Source organism: Phodopus roborovskii, unplaced genomic scaffold (genome assembly GCF_943737965.1).
Source record: "Phodopus roborovskii unplaced genomic scaffold, PHOROB, whole genome shotgun sequence".
NCBI classification, from domain to species: Eukaryota; Metazoa; Chordata; class Mammalia; order Rodentia; family Cricetidae; genus Phodopus; species Phodopus roborovskii.
The window spans coordinates 9294259-9317421 of NW_026126433.1; the positions used below are offsets into that span (position 1 = coordinate 9294259).

Consider the following 23163-nt stretch of genomic DNA (forward strand, 5'->3'; position numbering starts at 1 on the left):
TCCAGATCCATCCATTTCCTAAAATTTTCATGATCTTATTATTATTATAATTATTTTACAGCTAAATACAATTCCATTGTGTCAGTGTATCACAAGTTCACTATCCATCCACCGATGAACAAGAGGTTCCTGTTGGGTATTGGACCTGCAGGATTTCATAACACAAGGCCACCTGCCCCCACCTCAGGCACAGACATCTCCTTACAAGTCACTCTTGTGCTTTCAGGTTGCTTGCTGTAGTTCCCATCTGCCTTCCCCTTTAAATCTGCTTCCCTCAGCATGGCTCAGAAATTCACAGACAAATAGCCCATAGCTCCCCAGTCCAAGATCAAGTATCTGAATGCCTCATCCAGCACTGCAGGCTCCTGCTTGCTTAAGACCCAGCATGAGGAAGGAGCAGATACCTCACCACTCCTTCCAGATCAGATGATCCCCTGCTGACACCTCCCCCCCCCCCTTGCTGTACGTGGTTTGGAAAGAAGGGAAGTTAACCCTTCTGGAATGTTCCTACTCAGGGCATCTTATGAAATAGGATTTATGCTCACAAAACTTTGGAGCACTATGCCAGGGAAGAGAGACCTGGATTGGTTCTTTGTCTGCAGGGACTGGGTTCTGGAGCATGGACAAACCTTGCTTCGCTTGTTTGGATATCATTTGTAAGAGAGGTGAGCTCCCATTATCTTCTCATAGGGGATGGAACAGCATTGTGACAAAAATCAGCTCATCTAGATGTGGTGCTCAGAACATAGCCAAGCAAATAGTGTCCGCTCACTGGTCTTTGTGTGCTCTCTGTTCCTGGGACTCTTCTCACAGAACGTGCTCTTCCACAGCTGACATGGACTCCTGGGGACTTCTGAACTGGCTAGCTACTTACTCTTTCTTTCCATCCACAGTTTGTGAAATTTGGCCATCATGGCCATCATGGAATTTTTAATTGGAAGAGCAAGGAGTCAATTACTAAATGGGTGTCCCCTGGAGTTGTATGTACTGTCTAGACCTCAGAGGTTTGACGATTTGTGGCAAATTGATTTGACAGATGTGTATCGATGGCAATTTCTCAGTGAGCACTGTGCTAAATTAATTAATCACTGGGCGATTTAATCTAATTGAATGCTCTCTTTATAATCCTTGAATTGTCCCCAGCTTAAATTAAGTCATTTAAAATGCTCTGTTCCTAACCACTTTTTCCAACTAAACATACCTAAATGGACACAATACTCTGCAGGGCAGCTTTCTGTTATGAGTTTGTGTCTCTTTAATCTCCTTAGGTTAATCATTTTCACTCACCATTTGAGCTACTTTCTGCTATTGCCTTGAAAAGCATTTGCAGTTCATTTGCAGGTTGCTGAGGGAAGCTGATGAGGTGGACATAAAAAATGGGAGCGAAGATCATGAGGTCCTTGTTGAGGGTTAGCAAACAATGTTGCTCAGTGTTGTTGACCAACAGGTCACCAGTGAAAGGAGCAGTGTCAGGGCCAGCAGAGTCTCCTGTCAGCTGTTTATGAGACAGGATTTCCAGGAATGTACCTAAACGAGCAGATGGTGCAATCCTGGGTGGACAAGTTGTTGACCCAAGGGCCCCTTTGTCTCCTGGATCTCTGAGAAATGACCAACTTCATTAGCTCTGTCCTCCCTAGAAAGCCCTAAATGCATGTGCAAACAAGTGTTGCTCTTCAGAGAGCCTGAGAGTCAGGGGCACCGTTGGCACAATAAGCCCAAATAGCATTTCCCCTTCCTTCACAATTTGGAGTCACCTCTTGTCTTGGAGCAGGACTAGTGGGTTTTGATCAACACTATGAGGGACTTGGGGTAGAGAGGCAGCCTTTTGAGGAAGGAGGGGGATCCAAGCAAGGTTTGGATCAGAAGCCAAGGTCCCTGTAGCTCATAATGCGGTCATTGGTCCTTGCAGCAGACTAAGAGCTCCCATGTAAGTTCAGGGCTGTGGCAGAGGGCAACCACGGCAGGTATTAGCCATCCTATCTTCAACAAGTGTGCAGTCTAGCCTGGAACACCACTCTGGTTTCTTTCTGTCTTTTAAAACTCTCCTTAGGAGGCTCTTTCTATGGTGAAAGTACCAGTCCATGTTTCTTTCTGAGCCATCTGCAAGGACCCAGCCAGCACAACAAGGCCATTGCCTCTGCCTTGCTAGGATGGGAACAAATGGCTTGATGTTTTACCAAGTAGAGAGCTGGATATGCAGGAAGAGTTGGGTAAAGTGGAGGGAATACAGGACTGGGTGATCTGGCTCCAAGTCTGTATTCCTCTCCTGCTTCAGCCTCTGGGCCACTCCAGCTACTTGGCTCTTCAGGTAGTGGAAACTGGCAGGTTAGACACTAACTTCCCAGGAGATCTTTTGTTTTTATGCTCTGAGGATATGTCAAGATGAGGGTTGGGCCTCTTTCTGATGCTTTACTCTAAAAGTAAAGAGAATTTCAAGTGTTCCAGTAGTGTCGGGGTCCTGAGTGATTGATTCAAGGGTTTCTCCAGGGTTGGGGATGTGAGCGACAGATTCTTTTGCAGCTGATTTCTAGAGATGATAGTCCTGGCAAGACACAGCTTCTAACCCTCCTGTCCTTATCACAGATTCACACACTGGCTTTACTGATTCTTGCCCAATGAAAGCCTGTAAGCATTTTAGTCCTTTGGCTTGCTGAGCAGGGTCAGCTCCACCAAGAGACAACTGCTCTAGATGCTGAACTCCCAAAGACTGATATATGAACCATGCACTGAGTAAGAGAAGAAAATAGTGTCTCAGCAGCAGATATTTGGGACAAGACTGTCTGCTGCCACTGTGAACTCTCACAAAGATTGCAGCTGTCGTGCCACTGGGAGTACTGGAGGAAGAAACAGATGCTGAAAGAAACTGTGGATTTGCCCTGAAAGCTGCTAGGTAAATTTGAGTATGAAGACTGGGCTTTTCTTTTTTTCTCTTTTTTGTAAAGTGTCTTTATTTGGGGTAGAGTTATGTTCAAAAAACAAATAAATAAACTCAAAGCTTAAAAGGTGAAGTAAGCTCATATGTAATATAGCAAGAATATAAACTCAAAGGCACCAAATGGAATATGCACCAAATAACAGGTAGTCAACGAAGTTATTTGGTTTTTTAAAATGTATGGAGGTGGGAAATTATTTCATCTTGGTTACTTAGAAGAGCATAAATGGCAATATACAGGCACATACACACACACATATGCATAGGCACACATATGTACATCCTCGCATACATACACATACATTCACATACATACTGTTGTGCTCAGACTCTGAACACCCCCTAAACCACCATGAGACCATATCCAATGCAAAAACATAGAATCTTTATAATTAGCGGAGTTAACTGGAATTAACTCAAGTCCTCCATTCATCTGACTCAGTGGGTGGAACAGGAGGGAACCTGAACAGCAGCAGTGCAGGGAATATATTGGGGAAGAATAAGGGGAGTGTTTGTATAGCAACAGTCTCAGGACTGGTGCAACTTAGGGCAGCCTGTCCTGAGTTGATTGGTCCGCTGCAGCTGCAGAAACTCAGCTGCAGCTGAGTTGATTGGTCTGTTGCTATGCTTAGAGGCCCTCCCAGGGTTGTTGCTAGGCTCTACAATTCACTATTATCAGTAAGCACATCCAGAGCCCACCAGCTAACTTTCTGATTGGTTCCTCACCACAAGGAAGGTATCTGGCTCCCTAGAAATTAGGGCAAGGTTGGGAGCTGTGTACATGTTGCTGAGTCAGGGGCCTATATCTGCTGGTTTTTTTCTGCAGCATGTCATGGCCTCCAAAGCAGGGGGCTGGGTGAGGGTCTGGGCTCCTCAGTACACATATAGATGTGTACACACTCACAAAATATACACTCACACATGTATAAATCCACAGTTCTCTCTCTCTCTCTCTCTCTCTCTCTCTCTATATATATATATATATATATATATATATATGTTTAATAATAATAGTTCAAGTAATGGCTCCTCTAAACTTTCTCTTGTGTCTTATGGGTATTTTGTAAGAACACCTGTGGACCAAATTCACGCAGCTCTTATCCAGGTGTAAGAGGGGATGGATGTAGGCAGGCATGGTCCATCTGACCCTGTGCCAAGAACAAGAACCGGAGGTTTCAGCAGTTGAGCTTGAGTCCCCACAGGCTCACAGAAGGCCTTCAGAAGTCTGTCCTTCTGTCTGTTTAGGAGCTGTGCGGCCCTTCACGATGCTCCTCCTTTAGTTTCATTTTCACATCTTTTAGATAAAGGCCGAGGAAATTGCTCACAGGTGCTGTTACTGACATTTGTAACACTGTTTTGGCATTCCTGCGTTTTGGTATGCTGTTGTGGAGGTTCTCTTGTGTCATAGAATGGGCACTCTGCGCCCGTGTGGCGTGATGGTAATAAATAGAATGGCTTCTTACTCAGATCCCTTAGCCAGACACTCTTGGCAAGTTCTCTCTTGAATCGTCTCTATGTTGCTATTTATAAGATAATGGAGGACATGGGATAAACTACAAATGAAAATTAAAACCAGAGAATTTCAATGTTACAAAAATATAATCAAAATAGTAGAAACAAAGTGGTGAAAATTTTCTAAGACACTAAGACAAAAGATATATGAGAAAGGAAACATAGTATACATTAAAAAAAAAAAGAATGTAAATGAACAGCAGGAGAGGGTTAAGACAACATCTGAAGGTGAGTAGGAAAGCCAAAGTACAAAATATTCAAAGAATGTGAGAATCAAAAGGAAGAATTTAAAGCTGAGCACATGCCTTTAATCCCAGCACTTGGGAGGCACAGGCAGGTGGATCTTTGTGAGTTGGAGGCCAGCCTGGTCTGGTCTATAGAGGTACACAGGGAAACCCTGTGTGGAAATAAAAAAAGAAAAGAAAAAGAAAAAAGAAAAAGAAAATAAGATAGGCAAAAAGATTGAAAAAAAAGTCATGCATAAAAGATGAGTATTAAATAATTTAATTTTTACTCTGAAATAAAGGCAGGCTTGAAGATTAAAAAGACAGTAAACACTAACAAAGAAACAGTTCAGAGTGATGTCAGTGAGGTGTTTGTAAACAAAACTCAGCCATTAAATGTGTTTTTAAAGCAGTATGTTCGACATACTAGAAGATATTACAGAATTAACTTCAAGACAAAAGTGAAATGGCTGACATCAGAGGCATGAGTCCTGGGTCTTGGCAGAATCTTCTAGCTGAGTTGACATGCCATAGTAGATATCTCCAAGTAGGAGGCTAAGGTCTCTAATGGGAGTAGGAGGGGTGTGTTTCCAGCAATGGGTCCATCAGGTGTTTTAACTGTAGGTGAGGTACGAGGGTAAGGACATAAGGTTCAGGTTCTCTTCTCAAAGCCTTACTCAGGACAAAATGGCAGCTAAGGTGCCTGTATACCATGAGGAAGTAGTGATCAGGAGACTTGATTTTGTGTGTGTGTGTGTGTGTGTGTGTGTGTGTGTGTGTGTGTGTGTGTGTGTGTACATGTAGAGGCCAGAGGTTAACTTTGGGTGTTGTTTCTTGGGTGCCACACACCTTTATTATTTTCCAGACCATCTCTCCCTGACTAACCCTAGTTCATCTACTAGGCTGGGCTGCTTGCCAGTGGGCCCCAGGATCACCTCTTTCCACTTTCCTAGTGAGAGGATTATAAGTGAGCACAATGAGTGTTTTTGTTGTTGTTTTGTTTTCACATGGGCTCTGGCAGTAAAATGGAGGTCTTTATGTTTGCACTGAAAACATTTCACAGACCGATTTATATATCTGACCCGAGGCATTTGGTCTCTGTATCCTCTGGAAAGCCTGACTGTGCAGAGTAGACAAGAACAAGTGTCCAAATGTCCTGTTTCTTTGAGGTTGTAATGGGTTTTCCAGGATGGTGTCATCAGGGTACCACATTCCTGCTTATGTGGGGAGAGGTGGTTCGTGATGTTGTCTTAGAAATAAGCACTCATGGGGTGGGGCTCCGAAGCACATCCTGTCATCATGTCAATAGTCCTAACCAATGTACTTCTCTTACCAGAGGCCAGGGAGTGTGTTCTCACTGTCCTGGGACCCTTGTGGCCTGTGAGGGAGGTGAGCATGGACTCCAGAGAACATGATAGACATACACACAATCAGCTGATTACTTTTCGGTTCTACCAGCGCTTTCTTTTTCAGGTTGAACTACTTGCCAGTTTTTGAATCCACATGGTTTTCTATTCCTCTGGCCCTTTGCTTCAACTTCTTTAGCTAGCTAGAAGGTCTGCTTCTTGTTTTTTAGTTCTAACATGCTGGGGAAGTTCTTCAAAGCTTCCATAACTTTGGTGTACAATAGTCTCCTCCATATAGAAAAGTTTTCCCTTGTGGGAAGCTTGCAAGGATTAGGAAGTTCTTAAATCTTATAACATTTTTAAGGACTCCCCTGAGGTTACATAGCAATAATTGCAATGGAGGAGAAACCTTACCTCCTCACAACCTGTCAAACAGCTAGTTACACACTGAACTCTAGGGATGATTTTTTTTTCCTTCTGGTGATGCAGGTACCTTTGAGTCATCCATGTTCCTGTAACTAACCTCAGTAAACTCACTCTTGCTCTAAACTAGACTTAGGTAGGATTTTTTTTTTGGTCTGCTGCTAGGGCCCTATTTTGGGTGAAGAGATATTTGCTTGTGTCTCTCCAGGAAAACTCTCACAACACTTCTCTCTGGTTCTGCCAAAGTTTCTGCATTCTTCTGTCAAAGAATAGAACATCCTTCTGTTATTGCTTGAGACTCAACATTTCCTGACCCTTGCCTTCCTCATCTTAGCTACCTCAAAGACTGCTGCTCCTGGCAGGGAGTAGATGGGGGGTAGGCAGGGGTAATTTCTTCATCAGCAGCTTGGCTCTTGCTTCAGCATCTAGGGTGGGTCTGGCTGTATGTAGCACAGACAGCTGATAGACCAATGGCTACTTTGCTTAATCCAACATGCTTGGAATGGGCAGGCCATGTGCTAGTAAGACCATAGTCACCTCCAGATGGCTCAAAAAATAAAAATATGATCATTTTGGGTCCTCTACATATGAACATGATTAAATATAGCTTTATTAGATGAACTAAACCAATGACTACTAGCATTACCCACATAAAAACATTGTCATAAAACACAATGAGCACAATGAGTCTTATGGGCCTCTGCCAGGCTGGGAGTTGCAGGAAAGGGTTCAGTTGCATAATATGCCCACCAGGTGTTGTCTGTAGATATGTTATTCATGTGGAAACATTCCTTATAAAAGGAAGCTTTATTTAAAAGTATTTGTGAACTTTTTGGTGCTTTTCAGTCCTCTGGTATGTATGCCAGAACCTCATCATATTTTAAAAGACTGGGAGTTAGTATTTATCTGACAAGGCACCTGAATATGGTGAGTTTTGTGGTGACTTCTATCTCACAGCATGGCCATCCTTTGATGGTACTGGTATGCACAGAAGTTTATGGAATGTCACATGAGGTAACTGCTGCTTATCTTGATGAGGACAGCCTAAGTTACAGTCCCCTGGGCAGGTACCTGTGTGAGAGGATGGCGTTGGGTTCCCCCCAACTACTTTTGAGACTGGCAATGCGCTTCTGTACTGAAGTAAGTCTGGACCTTCCTGAGTCCTCTCGAGTGGTGCTCCTGTCTTCTGGATTTTACTAGCCAGCCAAATGTCAGAGCCAAAACTCAAGATCCCCCCATTCACTCAAGACCCAAATCTTATAAGGTTTGAGGAAAAGGCTGTGCATATTAAATGAGGCCAGATGGGAACATTTACTGAAATCAGCAGGTATCTATCAGCATCAGGCATGTTGGAACACCAGCATGTTGGATCACCAGCACAGGGATGATTAGAAAACTTACTGTCAGCCCCACTTGGTCCTTCTGTGACCACGGTTCCCACTATGACTGGCTACTCTGACTTTCTGCTCCAGTGACATTTCCTAGCTCAGAATACCTCTTTTGTTAAGTTGGCTCTGAGGGAAAGGAAACCTGGGGTCACACAGCCTCTGGTGAAGGGTTGAAAACTTTGGTCAAACCACAGTTCTAACAACCCTACCTATCCTTATGACTTCACTTTGTAAATTGCCTTGGAAAAGATATTTATTTTGGGGAGAGAGTCAGACCTGTCTCAAGTTGTTATTGTCACAGAATATGGATAGAGTTCTCATTGGCAAATGAAAGCATACAATGAAGCCACTGTGCTACACAGTTAAAGAAAGCTAATAAGAAATTTTTATGTACATCATATTGAGAACTTGTTTTAAAAACTTTTGTTGGTTTCTAGATTGTTCTCGACTACTGTAACACTTTGGATACTTCTGAGCCCTTTTTTCACATTCCCCACCTACCCTGGAACCATTCTTTTGTAAAGGACTTCAGACATCTGCAAGTAAGCACTGCAGATCCCTACATGGTTTTGGTCCTGGAAAGGCCTTGCCCCTGGCTATCCTTTGTCTCAACATCTTTGGGAGAAGACGCGAGTATGAGGAGCAATTCTTTCTTTGTCATGTTTCAGTTACAGCATTTCACTACCTTTTTTAATATTTTTTAAAAATGTCTGTTTTTATTAAGGGAGGAGATAAATACATGATTGAACAAATTGAACTACAAGGTATGCCCTTTACAAGACTCGGTGACACAATAAATCCATGGAAGGCACGTGCCAATATCCTACAATGAAACCATGCAACAACATTCAATGATGCTGAGTATATACAAATAGGAAAGGCTGACCGGAGGCCCCAGAACTGTCACTCGAAGGACTGCTGAGACCCAAACGTCATCAGGCATGTTTGAAGTTACATTTGGCAGGAGGTCTTTGACTGCTGTTATAATTTTTAAACCTTTATTTCATAAAACAAAATGAAGAGTCCTCTCCCTAAACCCCCAAATCTGTAGTTTTTATATTTGGTGCAATGGGAGCAGCTTAAAAGGACCATCACTTGCATTAGCTTTGAAATGTTGCTTTTCTCAGTGGTCGGGGTAATAGCTTCCTTTCTACTCCTGCAGCGGAGTTTGTGAGGATGATTCATGAAACAAGAAAGGCTAGCCAGGGTCAAAGTCAGCTGTCTTTCCTGCCAGGAATATGAAAGTGCAGCTATGTTTTATGATTTTATGGCCTTTGAAGATGGCTTCTTAATTTTGGTATAGAAATTAAAACCAACCACATAGTTCTGTGTCATTTGATTCCAAAGCAGTTGCTGTTTATTTTCATTCACTTATTCATCCAGTAAACATTTACAGAACAACTACTGTCTGCTAGGTATTCCTCAAAGAACTTCAGAGACAGACCCAGGAGCAAAACAGCTGGCAAGAACAACTGTGAACAGTGGTAAAGCAAAAAATGGCTGTGGGAGGTGGTCTTTTATAGTGTTGTTCTCTGAGGGTAAAGGGATATTTGTGAATAAGATCTAAAGGAAGAGATGGAGCAAGGCATCCAGGTATTTGGTTTCTGGATGGGGTACCAGGAAGGAGCATGCGTCGAGGGTATTCTGAGTGAAGCAGGGGCTGCATGGTTGAATTCAAGTGAACAGAGTAAACAGGTCAGATTATGGTAGCCAGGGAGGGTCAAAAGATAGGGAAGATAATTTCAGCGACTTTATTGATCACTTGAATATGTTATTCTGAGTGACCTGGGAAGATATTATGGCGCTTATTGGAAGAGTAGCATATTTGGGCTTGTGTTTTAAAAGCATCATGCCAGAGAGAAAGTGGCCTGGGCTCAGATCAGATCATGGATGTTCCCTGAGTCTAAGAAAGGCCTTGTTTCTAAAGTACAGTATATGAAAGAGTAAAGTTAGGAGTGCTGATGAGATTTTCCTGTGTAGAAGGATGAAACTGGCATTTTGCCAGTCTGGGGAAGACCTTGAATCAGTGTTTTGGGACACAGTACACATCTCAGTGAAGATGTTTATCAGGGAATTAAGCCCACGAATCCAGCCTCCAGGAAGGAGGAGGTTGGGATTAGAGTTGAAGATGTGGCTTATACCATTGTAGAGATGGTTCTTAAGGTTCCAAGATGGAATAGATTCACCTAGAAAGGGGCCATCCAGTACCAGCTGCTAGAACATGCTCACTCGGGCAATTGGGGAAGGCCAGTGCACAGGAGCTCTGCCAAGAAGCATTTTCTGACTGTGTCAAAAACCACAGATGCAGCCAGAGAGCCGGTGGCTGCACTGCACAGGCAGGCGGCCACTGATATCCTTAGCAAAGCCACTATCCTGGGATGAAAGACTGATTCCAAATAGCTCAAAAGGCAAGGAAAGAAAGTTAGTGAGTAGACACAGCTCCTCTGGGGGAGTTTTTCTTTGAAGGCAAGAAGACCAATAGATGGAAGGGAATGGGGTCATGGGACCAAGCAGAGGGTTGTAGCACAGGACTGTATCATTAGTGGGTGAAATTCTACAAAGAATGGAGACATTGATAATGCTAATGGGAAGGGGATATAGGCGAAGCAATGGCCTTTGTTTGGAAAGGATGTGTAAGACACACCATGAACCAATGAGACAAACTTCCCACTATGGCTTTAGGAGCTTCTATAGTCATCCATAACAGGCTTTCCCAGACAAGATCAGGAAAACGAGAAGCCAGGATGTTTGTAGTGTGTCTAAATGGGGCATTCAGAAGTGTAGTGCTGGAAAGGAGAATGATGGGAGTGGGGTGGGAGTGAGGGCTCAGGGACTTTCTCAGTTGGGTGAAAGAACTTTAGAGAAGTGAGTAGTGGGAAGAGCAAGGTGGGGTTTTGATCTGGAAATGCCAAAGAGACATTATCATGTGTCTTATTCCTATTATACTCCATCACACATATTTCCTCTGTAATAATGTAACAGCAGGTCTCAGGGAGTCTTTGGCTTAGAGCTTACTTAAGTTTCCCCAACTGCAGCAGGAGTATCAGTAGAAAGGACTTCTTGAAGAATTGTTGTATGAGTGAAGGAAAATGCATACTTAAATAAAAGTTTCAGCTGGAAGAATTTTTCAGGAAGAAATGTAGGTACAACTACATCCAGTTTCACAGACTTTTAGCTATTCAAAACATGTTTGAAAATGAGAGGTTTAAAAATGTAAACAATCATAGACACAGCAAAGGAGTACCTTCCCTCCTACTACTATACTCTCTCTCTCAGCTGCATTAACAGTGTAAGGCAGCTAAAACGTCAAAAAGAAAAGTACACGTATACAGTTTTAAAATTCACTTAGCTTGTCGCCCTTTCCCTCACTGCTACCACCCAACATGTGGAATTCTGACTCAGGAAGATGTTTCAGATTCCTTAAACACGCTACAGTATGTTTTAAACTAGGGGAAAGGATAAACAAAGGGGCAACTGAGGCATGGATATTTGCCAGGACCAATAGCGGTCCACTGCTGGGAACTAACACCTGCTGCCTTCCTGTTAGCATTGACAAGCCCTGGGTTCTGCAAAGCAGGTTGCTGTCTCTAAGAGATGAATCTGCAAAATCAAAACTCATACAGAGTGAGTGAATGGCTACAAAGATGACTACACATAGACAGAAGTCGGAAAGCTCAGGGAATATTATTATTTATTATTATCATTATGGTTATTTTCAATTTTATTTTCTAGATTTCACCCAAATGTTTAGTAACATTTTCATCTGACTTGAAACAGGGCAAACCTTATCCGGGAATCTTCGGTTTGAAAATTTTGGGGGAGATCTTTGTTGTTCTGCATTGTGAGCGTTCATGGACTGGCGTGTGTAGAAGAATGCCTGGGTCCTGTTCTTGTTTCATGTTGTGCAAATTGTTGGATCACACAAATGTCTATGGAGAAATTTCTGGAACAGCAACACAGTATGGAAATAAAAACACTAGAAAAGACTTGGCAAAAGTGTACGTGCTGTCAGCTTGGGACCTGGAAACCGTCAGGAGCTTTTACTCTTTGCTGGGTTCTGGAAAAGAGATCATGTTATAGTCACACTGAGTGAGACTCATGGGAAGACAGCTCATTTTGGGGTCCCCAATACTACTGTAGTGAGCAAGGCCAAATACAATGGCATTTATGAGAAATTCCAGCAGATAAATAATTAAAAAAATAGACTTAAGGGGTTAAAGTTTGTGTTACTATGATCAGGAAAAGCAAGTTCTTGGCTCATCGGATGGTTTGTTTGAGACATTTATATTTAACTTTTTGGGGAATTAACTAAAAGGTAATCAATAATTTATCACTGTCGAGATGGTTAGAACATAGTACCAGAGTCTCTGGAGTGTTCGGAGCAGGGTAGATTTTCTCATGCTTTCCTGCAACACGTTAAGGTCAAAGTCTCATCAACACCTCTATCTTCTCTCTTAACACTGATGTAACACATCATATACTACAAGCAGTCAGCACAAAGGCAGCGGTGCCTGTTCACATGGACTTTCCAAAACAGCACACACAGAGCAACTGCAAGACCCGAGGATATAGGAACACGAACTCGTACACACAGCAGCAGGGAAAGCGGTTTTCAAAGAAAACTTTGTGGGCTGTGAAGTCAGACTTTGCCCTTCTTTGTCAAAGGACTGGGTATCACACCTCTTTCTAAATTACTGCACAGGAGCGACCAGAGACACCATGATCAGTGCATCACAAGAACATACAGGAAACTGTTAGAAGTAGTGACAACCAGAAACTACAATGGCCTCGAAAAATGTGCACTTGATACAAGGGCTGTTAGGTGTGCACCCCAGAAAGGAATGGTAGTGTTAGAAGCATGGGACCCCATCTAAGTGACCTCTTGTGAGTTTGCCCTAACCTTAATGTACTCTACTGAATACGAAATCACAATAATACAAAGAAGTCTAGGTCTTGAAGTTTGTTTAAAATTCCCCAAGAAAAGCACTGAGCTCCTCACTGGTGCTCATGTGGTACTTAATGTAAGTTGTTGTTTGTATGTTGTGGGGTGGCTATATGTGATCTGAATGGAATTGATGTGGGAGGACTCAGTCCATCCACCATTCACTGGAATCGAGAATCCCAAGCTACAATGTCCTGGCCAGCACTTAAGCACAGTGATCTCTTCTAGGTCCCAGGCCAAAGCTGTGGCGTGACCATGCTCAGTGGGTTTGCTAAATGGCCAGCAATTTAATGTACTGAGAGTGATTATGTCTACTAAAGCTTAATCTCAGGGAAGGCTGTTCTTCTATGTAGAAAAAAACAGACGCCTGCCTAATTTCTAGTAACAAGACCTTTTAAAAGGAAAGATCATAACAGAAGAAAATTTAAATTACAATAGGTAAAGAGAACACACATCCCAGAAAAAAAGCAAGCAAAAGGAAATTCACCCCCAGTGGGAACTGTATGATGAACAACAGGGCACCATTCTGATACATTGTACGTGACCAAGGTCTCATGATGTCAGAATTGAGACCTGTCATAAATGCCAGAATATTTACTTTTGAAGATAACTGCTTCAAGGAATTCTATAAATGTATTTTGAGGAGCAGAGATTGGTGGGCCTCTTTTAAATTTGCTTTTGCCTTATACTTAGTGCAAAATATTTGTACAAAAATATAAAAGGCATGGCTTGATGTTTAACGTCTGTGTTTTATTTTGTTTTGTTGGCACCAGAAAAAGCTCATGTTATGTTATGTCACTGTACATACTGTAAACAAGACGGCATTAATATGTTTTCTTATGTTTTTTTTTGTTCCAATGAATCTAGATTTTAAAAAATACATTCACAAACTACCTTATGTTTAAACACAATGATTCCCTTTTATTTCTTAACTGTACCCAAAGTCCCACAATAAAAAATCATTTAAAGCTGTGTGTTTCGGATGTATCACTTAGAAATAAGGATGAAACAAAACAAAACATAAAAACAAAGATCAGTTTGCAACATAATTTAAAGAAGCCTCTGGTTCAAACTGTCACAGCAGCAATATAAAGAGCTGGTGGCAATCACATTTGGAGACAAGATCCAAATCCATATCAGCATCCAATTCCAGTAGTTGCTGAATTTGTCCCATGGAATTTGCGAAGACAGTGTCGATCAGCAGCATAACTCCAGCAGTAAAAATGAGAACGGGAGGATTTCATTGCTTTTGAGAACTAGAGGGCTCATCTGGTAATCACCTGAAGACCACCCTCAATTCATTCCTAGTGTTACCTGCTTCAGATAACTGCAAATGACCATCACCCATCTTGGAATATTTCCCTTTCTCATCCCCTTTAGCCATCACCTGTCTCGGAATATTTCCCTTTCTCATCCCCTTTGGCCAAACCATTTTCCTAGTATGTGTTTCGTTCTCATTAATAGTACATTAGCTGCTCATTTGCTTAGGCAAAGTCAGTAGGATCACAGTTTTTGTTTTTCTTTTTTGATCCATTTACAGTAATTGCATTCTTTAAAACCGAACCTCATTAGACTGTCATTGAAGTTTTTTTTTCTCCCTCCAATTTTTAAAGAACAATTTGGTGAACTACTGTTTTGAAAATATTTAATATAGCTGAGATTGCCGAATTTAGCTCTCTATATGTCTCCTGGAGATAACACTGCTGTGACGAACAGAGAAACATAAACAAACAAAACGAGGTAGGTTAAAACAGGAAGCACAGCACAGATACCATTTCGCAACACCTGGATACCATAGGCGGCCATGCTTACAGCTTTGGGAAAAATCCCAGCCAGTCACATAAAAGTTCAAATCATTCGAGTAAGGGTTTTATAGACACAAGTCAACCTGAACTAAATACACACACACCTCTGCACAGATGTTGCTAACAGTATGTTGGGAAGTTGTGAGGAACATAACATGATTAGGATCTCAGAATTTTGGCCAAAGCCTTGCCTTCAGGTTCCCTAAGACCTGAGCTGTTGGAGCCTGCAGTGTCTGTGCAGGCTTAGGAGTCTAGTCTCTTGACCCAGTGAGGACACAGCAGCTCAGAAATATTTCTTAGTGATTCTTCTTTGTCACAGTTTAAAATCTTGACAAAGTGGCACCCTTGGGCTGGTGTTCCAGAGCATGGTTGTCATGTAACCTCAGCTGCAGGAAGGATCTCAACCATTCTCAACCCTAACAAATCCAAATGAAGGGACCTCTGTGCGGGGAGGCTTTGTGCCTTGAAGAAAGAACGTGTGTGTATTTACATAGACATATTAGCTCATTTCTCACAAGCTCCTTCTGGGTGACCCACCTGTCATCCCATGTTTTGCCCTGATCAGTTGCATAATAATGGAGGGACAGTGGTATCCCAGAGTCCCTCCCCAAGTCACAAGTCCACTCAACTCAATGGCATCTCTGTCCCACTCAACACCCTCCATTCTAGAAAGGGCCATATCAAACTATGGCCTGTCAGACTCACAAAAGTGGTAGTTGATTTTATTAGATTAAGGCTAGTAGTTTAGCCATTTAAAATCTATTTCCCCAGAGAGGAGAAAGCTATTTTGCTTCTCTTTCAAAAATTCATTAGCCAGTAGCAATTAGAAAGAAAGGAAGGAAGAAAGAAAGAAAGAAAGAAAATAACAAAACAGCCTGTTCGGTTGGTGAAGGCAAGAGAGTTCTTAAATTACCCGACAATGAGGGTATAGCCTTCAGTGCAGGGAGATAAGGTACATTTATTGTGCTGTCTCTCACTACTGGGAATTGGAGTTTTACAACATACCATATACTTAAAGCTAGCAGGCAGACAGAATTAAAAAAAAAAAAAAGACTAATTTCCCAGTATGTATTCCTTTCCCCATTCTTACAAAATAAGGGGGTAAAGAAAAAGAAAAGTTAAAAAAGAAACCCAAAGCAAAAGAACTGAAAAGCCAGCATGAACACAGCTTAATCATAAAAGCACACGATATTTGTTTCTATCCCTAACTCTGAAGGGCACAGGGTCCAACTCTGTCCACAGACAATGCAGCATCCTCGGGATGTCACGGACATTCCTGCCACCTCTTTCTCTCCTTCTTAACCAGGCTGCAACACTGAAAGAGGGGCTATTGGGAGGGGCGGAGGGGAAGGAAGCGGGAAAAGGAGGCGGGATGTTCAAGCAGGCCTTCCGGTTCTGCCTCTAGACTGGCATACGTCCACACGGGTTACGTTCTCTTACATTAGAAATAACGCCATGAAGATAAGTGCCAAGTGCTCTTCTGTCACCAGTTCATCATGGAATTTCTGTTGAGGGTCATGAAAAACACTTGGCTACTTCCTCCAGATCGCACGGATGCGAAAAAGACCTGTTTGGAATTAAAAACAAGTTAGTTCAACTTCATGGGTTGTTTTCCCCCTTCTCTTCTTCAACTGTCCAGCCATTTTCTCTCACATGTCCTATTCTTGCCACATGCCAGTTAAGTTTCTGTGGCCTGTGTTTATAATGACTTTTGAGACAGTGCACTGTCTATGTTGCCATTATGTTTTCTAACATTTTTTTTTTTTTTTAATTTATTGCTCGACTCCCGGCCTGGCACAGTGATGATTTCTACAAAGGTACAGGGACAAACTTTCTCTCCCTTGCAAGTGACATGGAGGCAGATGAAAGAGAATCCCTTTAAATTCCCAAAGTTGGGGGCAAAATTTGGCAGTTTGTACAACTTCAATGTTTGGTTTTTAAACTTAAAACAAAGATATTTGAGTGGCTATGGTTGACGGCTAAGGCCTATCCAGTCTGGTGCTTCAGGGTTGACGTGTGACCTCTATGCTGATGCTGGCAGATCCCAAGCTGAAGGAGATAATGGCATTAATAAGCAGAACCACAGTCAATATTAGGTCTGAACCAGTTCATTCATTTTGTCAAAGGCCTGGGAGAAGTGAGCAGATTTAGATTACTGCTTGCTTGAGCCGAATGTCAGTGAACCACTGCCCCAGGAAAATATTGTTTGGGGCTGTGAAATGGTCCTTCAGTCAGCCTGTGTCTGTGGTCTGAGGAATGCGTGTGCCACCAGCGCTACTTGTTCCTACGGCTCCTTAAGAAACTTGTGGAATTACCTAATGCTACAGAGGAAAGCACAGCTACTCTAAGAGGCCAGAGAATCGAATTGGGGAGGACAGTGAGAGTTTGCTGAGAAGAAAGGGTTGCTGTTGTTCCCAGCTGTGGGTTCAGGGACTAAACTATAGGCTCAAGCCTGGGAGTATGGGCTGGCCCAGGCCTGCTGGAGTACCTTGTCAAGAACCACAGCGTACTTGTCCACACCCAGGCATTTCACATCTTAGGTTCTAGGCCTGTAAAAGTGTTGAGTCTTACTTGTCAAGTCTGGTGTGTGACATGGTCTGATAAGTCCCCTGGTAACCATCCTTGTCTCCCACAGCTGCTGTCCACTAGACCATATTAGGTCAGAAGCAGTTAGCCAGAATCAAAGAATCCAGGCCCATATTACCAGGGTTGGATAAAGGCCAATCTGGATTCAGGGGAACTGGGGTGAACAAAGAGATGTAAACAGTTCAACCCATCACATTCTTTCCTACAGCATTCATATCTGCTGCTTTGGGGACATGGTTGTCAGGCTGACTCATCTTAGAGGGAGGGTGAGGTAGAGCATGACCACTTCAGTGTACTCTTATGGGGTGACTGATCATGCTGGACAGACATGGTCACTTGTCTTAGAATGTAGCCCCACTGTGACATGTCTGGAGACACATGGCTGGAATGAGACAGGACATGGCAGAAGTTGAGTTTGTGACTATTTTTCTTAGGAATGAGTGACATTTTTTAGAAGTTCGTTTCCTACATGTCCAATGTTTTACACTAAAGGGTAAATATATTATGAAAGCTAAGTCCCAGTAGTGTCCCCATGAAAGGCCTAAAAGTGAAAACATAAGGCTGACCCACTGTGGGATGATTAATGATGGGCCAGCTACTCTGAGTGCATAGGAGGGTCTGCGATGGTTGTTAATCACCAGAAGGGCCACAGGCCACAAAAGTTACAAAGAGTCTACAAGAAAGTTTTAGATGTTTTATGTTAGCTTGGATGCATGAGTCATAGATTCTGAATGTTCACATGAATCAAACCAAGTGATGCCATTTCAAGATAGTTTTGATCTCTTAACACAGATGTGACTCATCAGTATAAAGGAAAATGAAGGTTTCACAGGTACCTGGTGGTCTCTTAAAATGCAAACACTAAAGCAAAGTTGAAACGGATTTACCTTATCATTTCTTTCACATAGAAACTTTAACCTTTGAGCTCGCTTATGCATAAATACTCCATCCAAATGTCCTGTTTCCACTGACCGGATCTCAATAGCTTTCTCGCCCCAGCCCATTATCTGATTGGAATGAATGTAGGCTGTCAAAAGGAATTTCCAAAACTGCATTAAAAACATTAGATAGGCAACAACTCACAGCATCTGTTCACATCTTAACCACAAAAAAGGACAAAGGACTTGAGATTAAACAGACAAAGCAAGTCTTACAGTGTTAGTCACATTAGTCATGGATTTTTTTTTTCCTTTCTTTTTTTTTTTTTTTTTTGTGGTGTGTGTGGACTCAAATGGTTGTTTCACATTTCTTGGCTTTCGTTTCATTTGGGGGGTGTAACTGCTGAAGGAGATAAGGAATGGTTAACCTACCCACAGATGTGGGCATTTCTCCCCACTGGAGAACCACATCCTTTGTGATCCGGCCATAGGTGTTCACATACACCCCCTCATCCTCATAGCAGACAAGCATTTCCATTCCATCCGTTTTGGGCAAGATGACAATAGCATGAGGAGTGATATTGCCCTGAATCTAGAAGACAAAGAAAGGGCAAGAATCACTCTACTTAAAATCAGGAAAGCTTTTTGACTTTTATTTCTAGGAACTGTAATGAAATTTTATGTCATTTTTACTGTAGATATTGAAATCTAATTTAATGACTTCTCTTGTCAAATGTCTTGGTCTATGCAAACATAGCTACTTGATCCAGAATCCGTCTTACCTGTTCTTAAGAACAGTAACACTGAGTGTATGGAGTACTAGTGTGCTAATCAATGGACTACTTGTATACATAATTTCTAGTCCTTAGACAGGTTCACCATCACAGAAAGCTTTGTTGCAAACGAGGGAGCTGCATCTCAGTGTTATGTGACTTGACCAAAGCTACACGAGTATTTAGTGGTAGAAGTAGGCTCTGAGCACAATTTTCTGATTCTGAAATTCATGGGTTCCACTAGAATCACTGCTTCCAAAGAATGGAAGAATGCCAGATGCCTACCAGAGGGCCATGGGTGAAGTACCCGGAACCTTCACCAGGGAGCTCTAATACCAGAATTATCTAAATTAGTGATTTCTTTGGGGAAAAAAGGTAAAATTACCCTACTACTGGACACACTGCTGACATAAGCATGGATTGACTGGTTCTATGGAAAGGGAGATGTCACTACTACTCCTGGTTGACAATTTCACATCATCCCACCATGTTATTAACAGGGCTTTGGGGGATTGAAGATGATCACAGTGGTGACCAAGTCTCAGCTTAGATGCAGACAGGCAAGTAAAAAACTATAAAATTGCAGCAATGGGTGGCTCTTGCATGTGTGTAAATGCATCAAAACACATGCATGGGGACTGGGCTTCTTTAAAATCTCAAAATGCCAATAAGCTATGGACTAGCCTCAGACTATCCTGAGAGTTTATTAGCCTTGGAATTCATGAAACATAGCTTACACCACACTGGCTCTAATGTGTGCATCTATACAGCATTTCCATTAAGGGTAAGGTTTTATGCAATGAGTCAGTATAGTTATTTGAATATCATATTGTTAATAAGAGGAACTTGAATATGTTTGGTCCTGAGCCAATTTAATGGTAATGGTAATACTCCTACAGAATAGGTACTTGGAGTCCCATCTTACAGCTGGGAAAACTGAGGGTTGGAGAAGTTTCCTAGCATATCCACTATTGTCAGGTTCACACATGCTAGACATCGTATGAGGCCTAGTACATCTGCTCCACCACACCTCATTGCCCCCAGACTGATGAGAAAAACTGGAAATAGCAGAAAAGAGACCCCCCCCAATAATTTAATATCTAATCATTGTCTTTCTCTAGCATAGACTCCAAAACTGAAAACAGGAACTCAGATATTGAATAACATGGATTTCAACTTGAAATCCAGAGAAACAAGATGATATCTTCAAAATAATAGGATTTTTGTGCTACTTGCTTGAGGGAGTATTAAACCTTTAAGAACATTCTGTCTACTCAGTGCTACCCAAAGTTCACAACTTTTACAGATTAGCATGATTACAAGTGAAAAAAAGGCATAGCCTAATCTCTTTACATGCAAGCTGTCATACGGTGCAGGAGACAGTTCAATTCTAAAAACTTACATGGGATGGTATGTAGATATCATAGGAGTTTCCAGAATCAACATCAATTACATGGAAACCAGTGTGTGAGCCAAAAATGACCTTTAACCTTTGACCTTCTTCTACTGTGAGGTCAACAAGCAGAGGCTTATGCTGAAGATCTGCAAAAGACTTTAAAAATCATCTTGTTAGTATCCATGCTGTTAAAAGAGGTTATCTTATTCCTGAGAGTTTCACCTGGCCATTGTCAGAAGGGAGTGTTTTTTTTTTTTTTTTTCCCACTGAAAAGCTAGGAAAACATCTCCTTCAGGTTTAGGTCTATTTATACTTGACTCCAGGAGGAAAACTGTATTGTCTATTTTTTTGTTCCCCCCTTTCCCTTTCTTGTCTTGCACAGTAAAGATTTACAGCTGTCAATTTTGATAGTGGCATTGTGGGTTAAAAGCATGGTGGCTAGATGCTGCTGCTCTTTTCTGTATATTTCTGGCCTTTGTCCTCTAGAGAGTATACAGTGACCTCTTTGGCCTCTTTTCCCCACATGGTACCCAGGTTGCTACCTTCAAGAAAAGGCTGTGAGCATCACTGTCAAATTTGTTGGAGCTATTGGGAGTAGACTGGCCACGATTTTCCTATTGTGATTGTCAATTTCTCTAAACTTTATACCGTATTCTGAGAGTTATGTTTAGGGGATGAGAAAGGGAGACGTGGAAGACAAATAACAATACCCATAGCTTGTCTTATCTTCAAGGATTTTACTGAAAAGCAAAAGAGGAGAGCTCTAGCCAAGCTTATCGATGGATCCAGGCCCTGAGTTCCATAGCTGTGAAGAGTTCCTGTCTGCACCTTTGTCATAATTCTGTGCTTTTCTCAGATATTGAACTCTAGGGGAAGATTCAAGAAAGCACACCTGCTGTTAAACATTGTTCCTTCCACATCTATTACAGTCATTCTCACAGCACAGGAAGTTAGCACTGTTTGTCCTTGTCCTAGGAGAAGGTTCCACCTCTGGTATGTGCCAGTTTTCCCCATTCAAGCCTTTGCCTCTGTGCTTCCTCTTCTAGGCTGGGCTTGATCTACTGAGGGGAGTGTTTTGTTCTCTCATGGGCTGTTCCAGGACCCTGAGGGTTGTGACTTAAGTCGGAATGGGAAGGAGATCTCGAGTGAAAAGCTTTTCTGGAGAGAGATTTTGGCAGCAAAGTAGCACCATATTAGCTTTGTGAGACAGCCTTTCATTGCTATTATGAACAAAATGTAATCCAAAGACACCCATGGCTAAACACTAAGCTGAACTCCTGGAGTCTAATTGCAGAGAGGGAGGAGTGATGAGCAAAGGGATCAAGACCAGGTTGCAGACACCCACAGAGACAGCTGACCTGAACAGAGGGAGCTCATGGATACCCAGACTGATAGCTTGGAAACCAGCATAGGACCAATCCAGACCCCCAGAACGTGGGTCTCAGTTGGAGGGCCTGGGCAGTCTAAGGGACTTCTGACAGTGGGACTAGGATGTCTTTGGGAGCACATTCCCCATGCAGGGATACTCCTTTAGCCTAGAGACAGAAGGGAGGGCCTAGGTCTTACTCCAAATGACTTAGCAGATTTTGATGATCCTTACTGTGGAAGGCCTTACCCTCCCTGTGGAGTGGGTGGAGAATGAGATGGGAGGGGATTGGGGGTCATGGGAGGATGGCAGGGAGAGGGGATTGGGATCGATATGTAAAATAAGAAAAAAAAATTCTTGCAGTAGAGTGAGCCTCTGGAGGAAAGCTCATTTCTGTCCATGAATCTGTCACCCACAACACATCACAAATGGGCATTTGAACTACAAGAACAAGATGGGAGTGGAGTGATTGTTCTCTGATAAAAATCCCAGGGCATATTTACAGTAGGTGACAAGAAAGAATAAATAAAAATCCAAAAGCCAATTACAGTAAAAAAGGTAGGGAAAATGAGGATCAGTGAGAAATGCAGAGAGATTGGGAGATAAATTCACATTGGAGATGGCTAAGCTATGTAGTTCTGAACACATCAGTGTGATTGAAAGCAATAATTCTCTTGGCACTCATCTTTTATAATCTGGGGACAATGGGACAAAGCACATTAGCATCCCACTCTAGTTGAACCTCATGGGGACCCAACCTATTTGTGTATAGACCAAGACAAGGTAAACAAATGCAAGGACAAGCAGCATGGAAATGCAGAAGAATAAGGTCTTCTCAGTGGGTGACTGCCTTCAGCATTCACACCAGAGATGTCCTCATGAGGTAGCACTGAACAAAGAATCAACAATCTTAGTTTATTCAGAAATGCCAGTGATGATTAGCAGATCTGGAGACACAGTGCTGCCACAGATCTGTCTTTTACAGGCAAAACAACAGGCAGTTTTTGGCTTTCAGTGGATCTACAGCAGACACCGTTGTGTAATGTTGTGTTTGGTACTTTTCCTGGTAACTGTCCTAAACTAAATTCCTCTTGAAGTCAACAGTTCATAGATTTTCAATGGAGGAGGACAATCACAGGTTTTAATGTGATAAGCTGTATAGTAGTTTTAATACTAAAGTCTTTTGAAATAACGAACCCAAGAATTGTTTTTAAAATCAGTTTTACTCTATATAATAAAACTGATATTGGCTTATGTGGAAAATAGAATTCTGGTGGAATCTGAAGTAAACAAGCAACATCTGTGCTTACCTTAAATGCCATGAACTTGTGGTAAGGTTTTGGGGCCCAAGCATATATCTCCACTGCATTCTTTAAGGCAATCACCAAGAACTTGATCCTCTCATATTTAACTGAAATGGAAAAGAAGAGAGTAAGAATTTAGAAATGGCATCAATTTACCCAAGAATTTTTGTATTAATCAATGAAAACATCTGCCTGTCTACATGCTTTCACAATGGAGGGTGTTATCCGTGGAATAGATTGATTTTTTTTTTAACACATAAATTTAACTTTTTTTTAGTGTACCTGGTT

The 23163-nt window shown here is 42.1% G+C and overlaps 1 protein-coding gene across 11 annotated transcripts in view; it reads right to left on the bottom strand.

Annotated features, from left to right (window-relative positions):
- Positions 1–11528: 11528 nt before the first annotated feature.
- Positions 11529–23163, bottom strand: part of Tnik (TRAF2 and NCK interacting kinase) — a 369052-nt gene continuing 357417 nt past the window's right edge. For 3 of the 11 annotated variants that reach the window (XM_051185891.1, XM_051185890.1, XM_051185887.1), the window contains 5 exons: positions 22882–22982; positions 20212–20361; positions 18469–18628; positions 18046–18185; positions 15521–16139 (listed from right to left, as the gene is read on the bottom strand). In XM_051185891.1, coding sequence (XP_051041848.1) covers positions 16056–16139; positions 18046–18185; positions 18469–18628; positions 20212–20361; positions 22882–22982 — 635 coding nt within the window. In that variant the 3' untranslated portion in view covers positions 15521–16055. Of the gene's footprint in view, positions 11883–13496; positions 15035–15520; positions 18186–18468; positions 18629–20211; positions 20362–22881; positions 22983–23163 lie in introns of those variants that run through there. The other 8 variants (XM_051185885.1, XM_051185884.1, XM_051185886.1 and 5 more) reach the window with 8 other exon arrangements.